The 17,430-nt window shown below is 33.2% G+C and overlaps 1 protein-coding gene and 1 pseudogene across 1 annotated transcript; one reads left to right on the top strand and one right to left on the bottom strand.

Moving 5' to 3' along the window:
* Nucleotides 1-768: 768 nt before the first annotated feature.
* Nucleotides 769-1,467, top strand: LOC121808697 (E3 ubiquitin-protein ligase TTC3-like). The gene has a single exon (XM_042209290.1). It carries the CDS (start codon nt 769-771, stop codon nt 1,465-1,467), a length of 699 nt encoding a protein of 232 aa, XP_042065224.1.
* A 1,517-nt stretch (nt 1,468-2,984) lies between these two features.
* On the bottom strand, nt 2,985-5,824 carry LOC121807014 (annotated as a pseudogene).
* Between the last annotated feature and the right edge of the window lie 11,606 nt (nt 5,825-17,430).

Genomic DNA, 17,430 nt, shown 5'->3' with positions numbered 1-17,430 from the left:
GAGAAGTATTAGGCAAGTTGAGTATTGGGAATCCCGTTACGTAACTTGAGGGGGAGTGTAGGAAAGGAATCAGGAATATGATACGTGATTGATATGCAAGAATATTTACCATAAATAGAATATGAATTAATGTAAATTAGATTTACCATATATTGTATTGATGTAGCCTATATAAGATGTATAATCCCTATACATTGAACAGTGAATAAGAATGAATGTTTATACCGATTTCTACACATATCTGGGCATATAATTACTAGTACACCTATGGAAGTTTGATTGGAAGTTTGATCAAGCAAGGAATGAATCTTACAAAAGAGCAACGTGGACAGACGGCAAAGATTGCTGGTACGGAGTAGCTTAATTTGGAGATTAATTATCGATGACAAGAAGTCCGAGCTTTGGACAAGGACAGAGAATATACAGGCTTGCTGATCTAATTGTTGCTTATGAAACTGTAGTTTGTGCACCCCTTTTTTCTTCTAATGATGATGACGTCACAGCTTCTTTTGCTGCTGCTCCTCTAGAAAAAGAAAGAGAAAATCAACAAGGAAGCTGAAGATGTTGAATATTTCATATCACATTTTTGCATATTCATCTACGAATAAGTGACATTTATTATAATTATAAATAAAATGATGATTATAAAAATAGAATTACCTTGACGGTGGGCCAGGCCTAGCCCAGTTTGTTTTGACTTTTGAACATTCCAATACCTATATATATATATATACTCGTATTCCATCCAAAGAAATCTCCTCAATAAACATGGCCGGCGATGAGGTAGACCTCGATTACCACTACTTCGGTCGCTGCATCGAATTCAAGAGAATCGAAGCTAGATTCCGCCCCACCAGACGAGACCAGCTCCACCGCCTCCGATTCAACTTTTCCCTCAATTTCGAAACCACAAATTGGAGTCAACCCCCAAATTCCACAACTCTACAGATCACAGAGCGCCTCTCGTGGAAGCTCAACCGCCACGCCACCATCATCGTCGGAGAATCTCTGCCGCTCGACCGAGCATACGCGGCCGTCGAAGCAGCCATCGCCGGCCTCATGGTCGACGCCGAGCGCAGCGTCTTCGTCCCCGTCGCGATCGAATTCGCGCTAAGAGAAGCAAGGGAGAAGATTCCGAGCGCCGGAAAACCTGATTACGGAACGCTGTACGTCGATTACGAGGTGAATTTCGATCGGCGGCGGCAGCGGTGGACGGACGTCGTGGAGGGCGACGGCGAAGATTATCTAGGGCTGGTTCCGGCTGCGGATTTGTCGTTGGAGATGTTGGAGGGGGGGCACGAGGCGGATGGGGAGAGCTGCTGCTCAATCTGCTTGGAGGAGTTCGGAGGAGGCGGCGGGCGAGTTTTGAGGATGCCGTGTTGGCATTATTTTCACGGCGGGTGCATCGAGAGGTGGCTCAAGAGCAGCCATTACTGCCCGCTTTGCCGCTTCGTCATGCCCACCTAACCTAATTGCGCTTACCAATTTTTATTTTTTTTAATCAGATTTTTTTATGCTGGACCTTTTCTCTTTCTTTTTAGAAATAAACGATTGACTGAATTTTGTGTTATCATGCAAACATTAACCTTATGAGACACTGAGCATCAACAATGGTACTTCCACCCATCATGAGTTACATTACAGCGCATCCACAATGGTGCTTCCCTATGTCACATTAACAACGTTATTAATTGTATAATAGTATTTTTTTATTCATATTACTACTTTTTCTTTATTCTCTTTTCAAAAAAAAGTTGACCATGGCACAAAGTTTGTTTTAATGAAAAATTAATAAAATAAGAGAGAATGAAAAAAAATAGGTAAAAGAAAAAAGATATGGAGAAAAAGTAAGTAAAGTATGTGAAATAAGGGATTTTAGAAGAAGATATGAAAAATCAATATTTTAGGTATCTTATATTTGAGTGAACCAACCAATAGCGAGATTTTGAATTTGTGCGGTGTGTGCGGTCCAGATTCAAATGTTGTTATGCGTTGAATACATCCAAATGTACACAGGTGGTGTTCGGTTTCCTAGATAAAATAGTATTAAGATATAATCTATGATTGAGTTGTGAAATAATTTTGGATTGAGTTGTGAAAATATTTTAGTTGGAGGAGTGTATCTATGATTAATTATTTCATGATTATCCATCTAGGATTGAGTTGTGAGATTGAATCTTATGAACCAATCACATTATATATTTAATCTCGAGCTGCAATCTTGCAAACCGAACACTCTGTATTATTTTTATTTTATTTTAATAATATTAAGTTAAATATACAACAAATTATTTTAATGATAATATATAATTAAAATTTAATACTCCGTATTAATATACTAAAAATAAAAATAACAAAATTCAAATATTAGTACATTGCAATACAGAATATATCAATCTGTTAGGGGATTACTTTTGAGAAAATATATCCGGGTCAAACCCGCCTGATCTGAAATTTATTGTTGTAGTATTAGCTTTTTTTTATTTCCAAAAATAACAAATTTTGTATATATAGTAGTAGTATCATTAAATAAATAGTACTCAGTTTTATAGAGAATACTCCCTTTCTACTATAAAAATAAACACTGCTCCTATTATTTTTCTCGTTTTGTCTTATTTTATTAATTACGCATTAAAATTTATGTTGTATCATGATATATACTTTTTATAGGACGAAGAAAGGAAAGATTATTATTTAATAAAATTATACTACAATGTATAGGAATAGTAATTTTACTTAGAGACTGACGGTGGTGGGTTCACACTAGTTTTTGTCATAGTTGGACTAATTAATAATGGGTGGAACATTTAGGTGATAGACTTAAAACTTGGGCTGATAGTAAAAAAAAATCACATTAGATTTGGGCCCGCAATTATACAATAGAGTGGGTTTGACCACAAAATTCTTAAATCTTACTAATAAACAATTAATTTTACAGCATGACAGAAATTATATGATACTCATTCTAGTTAAGTGCTCCTAAAAAAACAAAATCGATATTAAGCCATTTCTCACTCAATGTTTGGATGTACAAGAGACTAACCAATCAACAACATTTTAAATGCAAATCTATGAATCTACCATAAACAAGCCTAGAAATTCTTGATTTCCTCATCTTCACAATTTGAGGCTGCATTTTCGTGCATACCAAGACCTCATCACAACCATTCACTCTCCTCCCTCCTTCAAGGTTAGATACTTCTTCGTACTTGTTTCGCTGGAAGATGAGCGCAAGAGCCACGTGCTCCGATGGAAAACGAGCATTCTCGGTGAGATGGCTCAACACCGGTGGCGACAGCTTCTCATAGTTGATGCTGCAGCAGAGTCTCCATCTGACAAGCCCGAGTGCACCTGCATAACGACGATCCTTAGCAAAACGACACGAACACAACTAGGGTATTTACAGTTTTTTCATACCTCAAGATATAAATTCACAGCATGATACACTCCATTGAAAGAGTCCCTAGCTGAGTCAGGAAGCCCCCTGATCACAGCCAAGAATTTCGACGGCTTCAAGCACGGATCAGGCGCGATCTCAGCTAGATATGAGTCGATCAACTTTGCAACGTGCTCCACCCGGCTCGACTCAACCGACCTTTCCAAGAAAGGATTTCAAGAAACTTAACACCAAATTCACATTATACAAGTAGCACCTTGATGGTGAGGATGGAATGAGCAGATCATCGAGCATTGCTTGATCCAGCAACGAGCCAATAGCGCTCTCCACCTTGTTCCTACTCTGCCGGCTCACCCTCAGTTTCACCGCAACTCTCAGAAGCTCGAACAAACTCTTGCAGGAGACACAACGCACATCCAAAATCCCAAGTATCTCGACAACTGCTTCAACGAGTCGAACCCTCTCACCACACGAGGCCGATGTAGATCTCGATTTCTGGTAGTGAAACAGAAACCTACTGATCAGTGCACTGTCAATGTTTCTGCACACCAACAACTTCACCACCATCTCAATCACGCGGGCATCCAACACTACGAGCTCATCAAACCACCACATTGCTCGAGCAGAGCTGCTCTTGAAGCTCTCTGAGCTTCTAGTATCGCACGAGCTATCTGATGAGGAAGCTGACGGAGAGGGGCTCATCTCAGAGCACGAAACGATCCTCCCAACGAGAGATCTCTACAACTTATCGTGCACTTCCAAGAACTGTTTCAACGCCATCACAACCTCTGACCATCTCCAATACTTGATCTCTTCCAATGACGCCTCAATCTGCTCACAAAGATTCTCTCCTCCATCTACTAATTTGTTCATCTCCATATAATCTGCAGCTGAGGCGAGGGGGAAGATATTGGAGGCGTTGATGCTGGTCTTCCCTTTATTGTAGCAGAACCTCGCGATAAGCTCAAAACCCTTCACGCCTCCAGGAAATCCGTGGAATATAACCTTCAGATTTCCCGTTGCATCTCTTAGTTTACAGAGCAACTTACTTATCCTTCCTGAATAGGCCGATATAACTCGCTACAAAAGAACAATATAGTCTATTTTAGACACAAAATATGCATAAAAGTACCAAAATGTATGACATATATCACATATCAATCAATCCTAACTGCATTATATGGCGTTGCTTTCGACGAAAAAAGAGGTGATATGAGGCACAAAACTATAACCTAGATATACAAAATGTATGATACTACATATCAAGTATAAAGCAATCCTAACCAAGACAGTACAATGCTCTACAACAACGAGCAAAGAGCCGATTTGAGGTGCAAAACTATACCTATCATATAAAAATGTATGGTACATATATCACATATCAATGAATCCTAATTGAAATAAGCAATGGTTTGCTTTCAGTCTATGCTAATCAAGAAGAATACATATAGCATTCAACAAAACTATGCATAAACAGTCATTAATTCGATCAACGGAGTTTGTTGAAGTTAACGCATGCTTAGAAACTACAACTATCATTCTATCAATGCATGTGCAAATGTAATATTTGGTGATGAGTAGAGATGGGAGGCCGTTAACAAGCAATAAATTCTTGCAAGGAAAGAGCAGTAGTACTAATTCAGGCAGTTAGAGGTGTGCAAGAAGCAGAGGTAAAAGTCATGATCATTGAATATTCCTAATAAATGACAAGAGCAATAAAACAAACAGAATAGGTGAACAAAATAATGGCAAATAAATGTCTTTCACAATTCATAGATGGAATGATTAAACCATTTCATTAAAAATTATCAACCACCCAAAAGCTACATTCATGATTCTCGAGAGAGAAACACGCGATTAGGAGAATATAAATTTAATTTTGAGGTATAATTGAAAGAATCTTTACCTTATCAACCACGAAAACCTCTTCCCCATTGACATCTACCTCAACAAAACAATTTCCCTCCATAGCAAGAACACACACACAAACACGCACCGAGAGAAATCGGAAGAGGGAAAGGGGGTTTTTTTTTCTAAGAAAAATTGAAACATGGGCGAAGCAGAAATGGTCAAAATCTTGATTTTGCGAAGAGGGCGTGGGTCAAAACAGGGCAAACACGACACTAGTTTCTCAGACAGGAGTGTGCGTTAAGCAAGAACGACGTGAAAATGTGCATGTTGAGTAGCATTAAACTAGGAGAGATCATACATAGCAAATAAATGCAAGAATTGGCAGATAATTGAAATTTGAAAGCCCCCATGAATCTATGATACGATACAACAACAGCCAGCTAGTCAAGAAGCCGAAGTGCAAGATGCAGGGGAGGAACAGCCGGAAGTCGATCGTGGGTCGCCGCTGGTTCAGCCAACCATGCAACCAGCCAACCACGAAGCCGAAGAGGAACGCGCGCCCGCCCGATATGCTTGGCGATTACGTTCCCAAGCAGTCGCATATTTTATAATCTTTTTATTGTCTTTTATTGTGTTTATTACTCCCTCCGTTTCTTCATAGTTGAGGCAAAACTTTCCGGCACGGAGTTGAAAGGAATGTTGAATGGGTTAAATAAATAGATAAAAAAGTAAGAGATGGAAAAAATAGAGAGAATAAAGTAGAAAGTGAATAAAGTATAGAGAATAAAGTAAGAGGGAGTAACGTAAGAAAGAGAAAAAAGTTACTATATAGGAAAATGACTCAACTACGAGGATACTTCCCAAAATGAAAAAATGACTCAACTATGGAGAAACGGAGGGAGTATTTCTTTTTGGATATTAGTATTTTATTATTTATTTTGCTTTAAGTGTCGAGCGTAATTATAAGCTTCTTTTCAGGTTTTCTTTGTTAGTTTTTATAAATTAGGAGTCACCAACCCTTGGGTCCTTAGTCGAGTTCTTTCTATTTTGGTTATAGCCCACTAATGGAATTCCATTTTAATGAAGAAGACTAGATTTATTCCGAATTGAGGAGTGACGCATAAGAGTTATGCGTCGTTATTAATGAAACGCACAACCCTTATGCGTCTTTCGTTAATAACGCATAAGGGTTATGCGTCGTTAAAAGACGCATAAGGGTTGTGCGTCTTTCAGTCAGCTTTTAACGCAGAAGGCAGAAGCTGCGCACAGAATACACTTTCAATTCCTCTCTCGGGTTTCCGGCGATTTCCAACGTTATCTCCATAAGATCCGGTAATTTGTTCATCAATTAAGCTAGTGCAACACTCACTAATGCACTCACTAATAATTTATTTATATCTTTATTTAAATTTAGAAAAATAAAGTAATATCTATATGTAAGAAAATACTATAAATAGTAATAATTTAGTCTTGAACAAAGTAAAACAAAACAGTTAATTCATAAATAATACAATAATATTGTTTTTAATATAAAATAAAATTAAAGTACATATATCAATTTAATTCTTTTTAGAATATTAATAAAAATATTTTTTTTCCTTTATAAAACAATGAAGATACATAAAAATATTTTTTTCCTTTATAAAACAATATTTTCATTGTTTTATTCATGGTCAATTATTATATTGATAAATTCAGTTTTTTATGTATGTATATGAAAATATTGTTTTATAAAGGAAAAAAATATTTTTATTAATATTCTAAAAAGAATTTAATTGATATATGTACTTTAATTTTATTTTATATTAAAAATAATATTATTGTATTATTTATGAATTAACTATTTTCTTTTACTTTGACTTTGTTCAAGACTAAATTATTACTATTTATAGTATTTTCTTACATATAGATATTACTTTATTTTTCTAAATTTAAATAAAGATAAAAATAAATTAATAGTGAGTGCATTAGTGAGTGTTGCACTAGCTTAATTGATGAACAAATTACCGGATTTTATGGAGATAACGTTGGAAATCGCCGGAAATCGGAGAGAGGAATTGAAAGTGTATTCTGTGCGCTGCTTCTGCCTTCTGCGTTAAAAGCTGACTGAAAGACGCACAACCCTTATGCGTCTTTCGGTAATGATGCATAAGGGTTATGCGTCTTTTAACGACGCATAACCCTTATGCGTAATTAACGAAAGACGCATAAGGGTTGTGCGTTTCATTAATAACGACGCATAACTCTCATGCGTCACTCCTCGATTCGGAATAAATCTAATCTCCTTCATTAAAATGGAATTCCATTAGTGGGCTATAACAAAAATAGAAAGAACTCGTCCTTAGTCTTATAAATAGGGTGCTTGTTCACAAAGTCAAGACATGGATAAGAATTATCTTTTGCCCAAATATCTTTATTCTCAAGTTACAAACCCTAGGAACCAACTGCCCGACGGGGAAACTGCCCACGCACAGTTCGAACCTACTTTCCGCCGACCCTACGTTTGGGCGCCGGAGTTGATCTAGGCCACCGAGCACCGCCGTCGGCCTCGTTAAGGGAAAACCCCTTAACAATCTATTTATCTGAGATCGCAACGCGGGAGAGAATTACTGATGCAATCGAAATTGGTTTTGATGTTTGCTTTTTTTTTAAAGCTAGATAGCTTGTTGCGGATATATGCCGGCTTTTGCTTATCCTCGGCTATGGAGTGTCGACACCGGTAACAAGAAGATTAAAAATACAAAGTTTGTTATAGAAAGTGGTAAAAATGTTTAGAATGGATGAGAGAAATATTAAATAAAATACTCATTAAGATTAGAAAGTGGAAAAAAGCATCTATCACTTTGTCAATTACCTAAAAAATAGTCTATTTTTGTTATATACGCACTCCCTTTATTTTAATTAGGAGTCTTATTTTTTTCATTTAACTTTTTAATAAAAAATCTCAACTTTTTAATATTATAAATGATAAGTTGATTCCTCGTTAGTTAAACTTAAAGTTTATTTTATTTCTATCAACTATTTTTTATATTTCTTAAAATTTGTACTAAATGAGACTCCTATTTTTAGACCGAATGAGTGTATTCTATAAAATTAATATATTTTTTATTTCTTCAATTTTTTTACTGTATCATAAGGAGTATATTTCATTACTAATACTCCATCTGTCCCCTAAAAATAGGAACTTTTTAAAATGGCTCAAGTTTTAATGTAAAATTGGAAAAGTAAGAGAGATATAGAAAGAAAATTGTGTCAGTGGAAAATAGGCCCACCTCCTTAAAGGGAAAGAAATTTAAAATTTCTATTTTTAGGAAACGAACAAAAAAGTGAACGAGTTTCTATTTTAGGGGATGGAGGAAGTATGGCGTTATTTTTCTCATTCATGCTTTTATAAATTTACTACAAACCTCGTCTCGTCTTGCACAATATTGTCAATATCTAATAGAGTCGAAGTATTAAGGTATTTTTAATATTCATAAAACATAGAGAATTTGCATCTCGCATAATAAATGCGGGATAATTACACAATTTATATATATTGTTTTGCTTTATGGTAATTATACAATTTATGCAAAATGTTTCACATTTATTTTATATAGTCCATAATGTTAATGTTTGCATAAATTTATAAAAAGTTTCATCCTGTTTCAATTTACTACATTCCGGCGCATGTGTTCGAACGTCATTAATACTTTATACGTGACGTACAAAATATGAAACAATGATGAAACTATTTGTATTGGTATAAAATAAGTAATAGTAAAATATTTTCCACTCCACTTAGAAAAAGAGTTGACAAATATCCAAATAAAAATAGCCGAATGTCCTACTCCCTCTGTTTCCTAAAAATAGAAATTCTTTCCTTTTTAAGTCTGTTTTCTAAAAATAGATACTCTCCATTTGAGAAAATGGACCCCAAAATCCACTAACATTAATTTCACTACTTTTTATCTTCCCCTCTCTTACTTTACCCATTTTTTCTCTTTATCTCTCTTACTTTACCAATTTTACATTAAAACTTGTGTCGTTTCTAAAGTTTCTATTTTTAGGAAATGGATGAAGTAAAATAAAACAAGAATGAAACTTTTTGTATGATTTATATAAAATTCAAATTTTTGTACCAATATTAAACAAAGGTGAAACATTTTATATGAACTGTATATTCACCCCGATAAATGTATCCAAATAAGCTTGTCACAAGAAATTTGACGGATCCAAATAAATGTATGCTCAAAATTTAAACTAAAATAAATTTAGTCTAATAAAGGTCAGTTGGTTTGAAAGATTATATCTCATGATCAAATATATATTATGTTTGGTTTATGAGATTGAATATTACTACAACTTAATCCTAGATGAATAATTATATGATAACACGTCATAGACAACTTTTTCAACTATAATAAACTCACAACTTAATCTAGATGGATAATCATATGATAATAGTTATAACAACCAACTACACACAAAATAGAGTCAATGAAAGTGTAATTGATCCGATTTTCATTTACATATTTCCTTATACTCAAAATGCAATTCCCTTGTCCTAAAGATGAAACTCATATGCTACTGTTAGAATTCTAATTTGAAACCTTAAATTCAATTGTCTCCATAAAACTAGTTGAGCTACCCGTGCATGCTCAATTACATATATATTTCCTTGTGTATCATACTTTAACCCTATACAAGAAGAGAAGAAGAGTGTGTATTATAGTTAAAATAGAGCAAAAAATATACTCGTTCCTCACCTATTTTCCGATATTCTAACTCTTCTGCACAAAGGCCTCTACATTTCATCCAACAATTTCTCCATTAGTATTTTTTAATAAGTTTAATGGCATTTTCTGGATAAAAGAAATTAAGAGAGGGAAGGATGGGAATTGATTGATGAAATTAACTGATCAACGCTCCGAACAGTTGTACATTTGTGGTGTAGATGTAATGGTATTTCCCTGCATAATGTGGCAAAATTTTCGAACACTTCTTTTTTTATGAATATATTCAGTTAATATATGTATATATCTTGACTTTTCTAACATGCATTTAAAGTCATTAACAGAAAGCGAAGGAACATTCTGAAATTTTTATTATGATGTTTTTATTTTGAGTATTAGTCTATAGCATTTATGAGTACACATAGATTTTTTCTAGTTTCCACTATCATATTTTTATTTTTTTAAAATTTAAATATGACAATGGGTCGGATTTGAATATTAGGAGATTCATAAATAAATTGCGGGCCCATCTGCATCACATGCAAACATTAATGTTGTTCAACTTAATCTCATTTTACATCTGCAGGTAATTAATAATATAATCGTCCACGAGTAATGATCAAATTTTTTTTCATTTTTAGTTGTCTTGTCTACCAAAAAGAGAAAAAAAAAAAGTCACAAAAAATTATGGGATCAACAAAGAAGTTTGATCTTTCTTTCCTGTCTAAAGTGGAAGTGTTTGGAACTAGAGCATACTAGTGATATATAGATAAACAAATGATTCATAGTGGGTTGGATTTATTAATACTAGTAAATATAATATATATATATATATATATATATATATTAAAAATACATTATAATTAAATTGCAATATATAACTATGATGTGCATGATAGTTGACTACAATTCTCTCTTGCAAGTTACAACAGAATCCGTAAATCTCCAAATATTGTAGAATTAATAATATTTGAAAAACCAATTTTTCAGAAAATTGAAATTGAAACTAATAATAAAACTGTAGAAGTTTGGGAAAGAATTGAAAATTTTATCTAATGGAGTAATATTTTATTTTAATTCATAATAATAATTAAGTTGTTTAATTAAACTAGTTAGTCAATTTGAAAACAACTAAATTAAATTATACTACTAGTTGCTAATTAGTTGGGCAACTATTTTAAGCCCATTTCGATGTATAGAAGATAAAGAAGCTGATAGAGATTAAAAATAAAGAAAGTAATTAAAAAAGTAAATAACAAAAGGGGATCAGATTGTATTCATGAAAAGAAGAAGATCAGATTATATATCCTTCTGGATAACCTCTGTCTATAATAAATAAATGCATCTAGTGCATCACTCTCTAGATTTTTTAATCAAAATATAATTAATGTTTTATTTAGGTACATACTTTTGTTAGGTGGAGTAGAATATATAGTGGAAATATTATATGGCACCAAATTCCAAACCCGATTTTCTATTTTTTCTTTCCATCGATTTTATATCTTTTTTATTTCTGTGAGTATATATACTGAGATGCCATGTAATATATGTATGGACTCTGTATCACATCTTTATAGAAATAGTAATTAAAAGAATCAATCAACTGAGAACCTAGTAATATCAAGTATCAACCCATTATAATCATATCATTTCAAAAATTGGCTTAACCATATATATATTCATGGTAAGTACTAGTACTAAACATATTAGTAGTTAGTGCTACTATTATTTTATAATGTAAGAAAACTATGAAGTCATGAACCACTCAAATCAATAAATTGGTATTTTCAAATATCAGAGAATCTGCCAATTCATAAATTTCAACGTCTTTGTTATTTTTTTCATCTGTTCAATTAAAATTTAAAACACACCAATTTAGTGTTATACTGATTTTTCTCTTGACTACCAGTTTCAATCAATTAAACAATACCTAACTTGCACATGACATATTACTATGGTACATAATTTTCGTGTGTTAGTAAGGATGAAACAAAACCACAAATATTTGAATTTTAAAATAACACAGTGAATTCGTACATATTGGATTAAAATTGCTTGTTAAGTATTCAGATTAAAATAATTTTAGAGAAAAACTAAAAAAACCTCAAAATTGATGTATTTAAAAAAATAATCCAATTTATTTGAAAAATAATTAATACTAAATCATTTAAGTGATTACACAACTAAAAAAAAAATACTCCCTACTTCTGTAAAATGTGTTGCCCACATTAAACTCGATGCAGATTTTAAGAAAATTGAAGAAAAGTTAGTGGAATGCAGGTTCCATATTTATAAATTAATTTTACAATAAAATATCAGTGTAATGAATTAGTAAAAAAGTGAGTCTTATTTATCAAAAATGTCAAAAATAAAATATAATGAACAATATTTTACGGATAGAAATGGCAAAATGGGAAGAGTATAGAGGGAAAAACATGGGACCAATAAAGCAGCGCCAACAGTATATACTGGGCCCCACAGCTAAGCAGATGATATTATCGACCCATTATATATAACTCCCCGATCGATCATTTTATTGAATTCAGAATCAAAACAAGTAAAATTGTGAGGCATATGAAGAAGCTTATCTCGGAATTCACATCTTGCTGGGGCGGAGCCACAGCCACTGTCACTCCCACAGCGGAGGTTGCCGTATCCCGCCACCACCGCAGGACCAAACTTGGCGCTAATTGGAAGCCGAGGCTCAATGCAATCGCCGAAGACAGTCCGATCTCCGATGCCACCGACAGGAGACGGCCGGTGAAATCCAATCATAAATCGCCGCCGCCTACTCTACCGGAGGACCACTGGTAGGTTTTTTACCATAAATTTTGGAATTTTTGTTTTCCTTTTTTATACTACTAGCTAGACTAGTACTTAATTAAGCGTGATTTTGTTAATTTCAGGAAATATTCTCAGATGGTGGCGCTGCCGGCGTTCGCTCCGACGTCGTATTTGTTCTGACCTGGTGGGCTGCTTACGTCATTATTGAATATTGCAAATTAATGTATTTTGTATATTGGGATTTTGTTTTTAAGTGTGGATCCGTGCTAAATAGTAGAATGAATTTGATTGGCCAGTTATTTAGTTGAGAATATCGTTTTGCTAGATTCATTTGAATATAATTATGTGGCTCATATAATCTTCTCAGTTTTCTCAGTTGAATTTCCTTATTTCTATAATATGCTTTGCCGAGAATCATCTAGCCAAGTATTTCAAGTCGAACTATTGAAATCGTATACCAAAATACTGCTAATAATGATATTTGGATTCTAATTATTGGATTATTTCCTTACATTTTTTAGTTGAAGCATTATCAAATTCATCAAATATAGTAGTAGTAGGTAGCAGTGATCTAATCATTGAAATAGAAGATGAAATACGATTATATGAATTCTATTTAATTGAAATAAATCGATCTTAATTCACCAAAATTAAACAAATGGAATAGAAGACGAAATCAGTTTGATTAGAAAGAGAGTTGGAATAGCAAAATAAAATACAATTATAAAAGCCAAATGGATAAACATCGTTTATCTGAGTAAGTGATAAGGACACTATAACAATAATTATGCCCCTAATTATTCTCGTATTATTATCTTCACCTCCTATCAAATTAATCCTCATTTTATTCTCAAACAAATTTACGATTAATATCTATAAACGGCATTGAAGTTTGAACAACTATACTTTGAGTTTGAAATATTGAGACATTTTATATTGCTTTAATATGTGTACACTATATGATATTTTTGTCTAAAACAAATAGTATTTGTAAAAAAAAAACAAAGAATAAAAGCAATGGATCGTAGTTGAATTGATGGGAGTTTTGTTGATTTGTAGTATTTGATAGGAATTAGAAAATTCATTGGATGTAGACACAAAAAAGAAAATCGTTTTGTGAGGGCCATGGCCAGCTATATCCCAAGTTTATGTCTTGATCAATTTTGGATTCAAAGAATCGTTTAAAGCAATGTTCCACTCAACTCAACACCAATCGTAAACCAAAGTGCACGCACTCTTCCTATTTTCTCTTTTATTTTATTTAAATTTTCTGTTTGTGATTGTTAGTTATGATCAGTGCCACAAATGTTACTATTAGGCGTGAAAAATATGTAGATTTTATTAGTGGAAAGTTAGTGCAGTATATATAAGTTGGTAGTTTAGACTTTAAGGGTGTGTTCACTTTGTAGGAAATGGCAAGAATTAGGTCCAAAATTTTTTATATATATGCTTTCTTATAAGATACTAATGTTTCTGTATATAAACAACGACATTTTCTTGATATATATCATGTTCGGGATATTTAGGATGTGTTCAACTTATCTTTTTGTTTTAATAACTACATATTTTGCTAGGGTTGAGAGTCCATCGTAGAATGTGTGAGATGTTGGTGCTGGTGTGTTGATGCTGCATATTTTGAGATGTAGTTTTGAGATTTTGATTCTGGATTTTGGAAATCCTTTATATTGTTGACAAGCTGTTGACATTTGATATGCATGCTATTGACATGTGTTGTATATTCATGATGTCAGAACTTGTGTCAAATAAAAAATTAAGATAAAATAGTTGTTATTATTTAATTACAAGAATTATTTTTGAGTTGTTGACACTTTATACAAGTTGTTGACAAGCTGTTGACATTTTGCTATAAGTTGTTGACATTTGATATGCAACCTATTGACATGTTTTGTATGATCATGATGCCAGAACTTGTGTCAAATAAAAAAATTAAGATAAAATAGTTGTTAGTTTTTAATTGCAAGAATTGTTTTTGAGTTGTTGACATTTTATACAAGTTATTGACATTTTAATATGAGTTGTTGACATTTGATATTTTGGCTATTGATATGTGAATTATAAGTGTTATTTTTTAGTTGTTGACATTTTAATACGAGTTGTTGACATTTGATATTCCGTCATTTTAGAAATGAAATGACGATAATACCTACAAGTTGACATAATCTACTTGCAGTTGACATTTCGAAAATGTTGTGAATGAGTGGGTGAAATTGCATCTCAATTTTTAATTAAGCTAAAAAATCTCAATCTAACATAACCGAATATATATATATATATATATATATATATGGATGTATTCATTTCCCTTTTCCATATTTCCTCATATTTCCTTCTTCATCTTAGCCGTTGATTTACTATATCCTATGGCCTAAATTAGTGGGTTTAATCATTTAAATTAATCAGTAAAAAAACTGAAAAGGGCTTAAATGGAAATCAAATTATTTGTTGGTTATGGCAACTTCCTTAATTTACTCATCTCAAGATCTTTACGTTTATTCTCCTTCTTCCAATTGATTTTTTTGCTGCAGACGTGAATTACTCCATTCTTCACTCTTCAATTGATTTTTCCTCTCAAGATCTTCACGGTTTTTCTCCTTCTTCCAATTGATTTTTTCGCTGCAGACGTGAATTACTCCATTATTCACTCTTCAATTGATTTTTTCGATCAGCCACTCTTTCCAATTATCGAATCTTCGTTCACGTATCCTCATTGGTACTATCATTTGTTGCCGGCGGTGTAGAGATCGTTGTTCTCTCAAAAATGGAAGAATGTAATTAAGCGCCGCGTTCGTTTGTTTTTGTATCGATTGTGTTTAAACATGTCCCGTGATGGAGGATCGCGTGTATGTGAGAATTATTAAGGGTGTAGATATCGGCCTGGATATGGTTGTAGTTTAAAAGATACGAATAATGCACCACATGTTAACTAGTAATGGATATTATTGACTATATAATGCTCAATATGTGAACCGCAATGCATACGAATAAGATGCGTCGTGTTTCGTTATTTGGCACACGGTTATTGTTTATCCTAAGGGTTTAATTAGTTGATGGGCTTGGGTTTAGTAGCGACGTCTAAAAAAACGGATACATATAATGCACCAAATGAGTATGCATAATGATATCTACTGTCTGTATAATGCATAAAACGTTGGAGGACGTAATGAAAGACCTCGAGTATGCTTCATGAATTTAGTGTTTTTGATGTGTCGTGTTTACATGTTTGGAACACGTTACTTGTTTACCCCAAGGGTTTAATAAGCATAGGGGTTAGGGTATAGTACTTACATATATAAATCACGTATTTTTGTAATTAAAATTTTTTACCGAATAAAGTTATGAAAAAGGTGCACGGTTACATATAATGCACCAACTGAAAGTGCATAATGAAATTTATTGTCTGTATAATGCATAATACGTTGGAGGAATTAATGATGGACCGCGAGTATGCCTCATGAATTTAGTGTTTTCATGTGCCGTGTTTCGGTGTTTGCCACACGTGTCTTGTTTACCCCAAGGGTTTAATAGGCCTAGGGGCTAGGGTATAGTACTTACACATTAATAACAACGATGTAAAATAGCACGGTTGACCTATATATAAATCACGTATTTTTGAAATTTACATATTTTAGTAAACATAATGCATAGTCTATACTACAATATGCACATATGAACTGCTAATGCATTGTCTCAACATGAAAATGCACATGTGTTACACACAAAATGTATTAAACTATATAAATAATACCACGCATATAATGCAGACAATACTACAAAAAAAAATGAAAGATTACAGTTCCACACTGCATTGCCCCCACAACATAATACAAAAAACTCATCCTGACTGAGCATATATTACATACGATCACTCTTTCGTCCCTTAATCCGTTTCTGTTCACCTTCACCTGCGGACGTACTAGGGACACCCTCTGCTAACCTATCCCTCAACTTCTTAGCCAATTCAACTAGAATAACATCATCAACTGCATTGTCGATTTCTGATCTTAGCCGCTTCTCTGAAATTGAACAAACAAAGTAATCTATCATAACATTTTCAATAAAGTAGACTACATAATGCTTACAGATGTTTACATATTAATGCATATATCATATGAATTAATGCATAACACAGCCTCATAATGCATTAAATATTACTGATAATGCATTTTCTTAACATGAAAATGCACATGTGTTACACACAAAATGTATTAAACTATATACATGATACCACTCATATAATGCAGACAATATTACAAAAAAATGCACTATTACAATTCCCTAATGCATTGCCCACACAACATAATAAAAAAAGTTCATTCTGACTGAGCATATATTACAACACATCCAATACCCTATCTAATGCATATTTTAGTAAACATAATGCATAAATTATGTTCCATAATGCATAGTCTATACTACACAAAATGTATTAAACTATATAAATAATACAACGCATATAATGCAGCCAATACAACAAAAAAATGCAAGATTATAGTTCCACAATGCATTGCCCCCCACAACATAATACAAAAAACTCATCCTGACTGAGCATATATTACAACACTCTCAATACCATGAGTAATGCAAAATTTAGTAAACATAATGCATACATTATGTTCCATAATGCATAGTCTATACTAAAATATGCACATATGAACTCTTTCC

Source organism: Salvia splendens, chromosome 6 (assembly GCF_004379255.2).
Source record: "Salvia splendens isolate huo1 chromosome 6, SspV2, whole genome shotgun sequence".
NCBI lineage: Eukaryota > Viridiplantae > Streptophyta > Magnoliopsida > Lamiales > Lamiaceae > Salvia > Salvia splendens.
The sequence above is the reverse complement of the archived record's forward strand: the minus strand, read 5'-3'. Positions and strand labels throughout refer to the sequence as shown.

Coding starts and splice junctions, on each gene's coding strand:
- LOC121808697 (XM_042209290.1), top strand. CDS start 769: ATGGCCGGCGATGAGGTAGACCTCGATTACCACTACTTCGGTCGCTGC.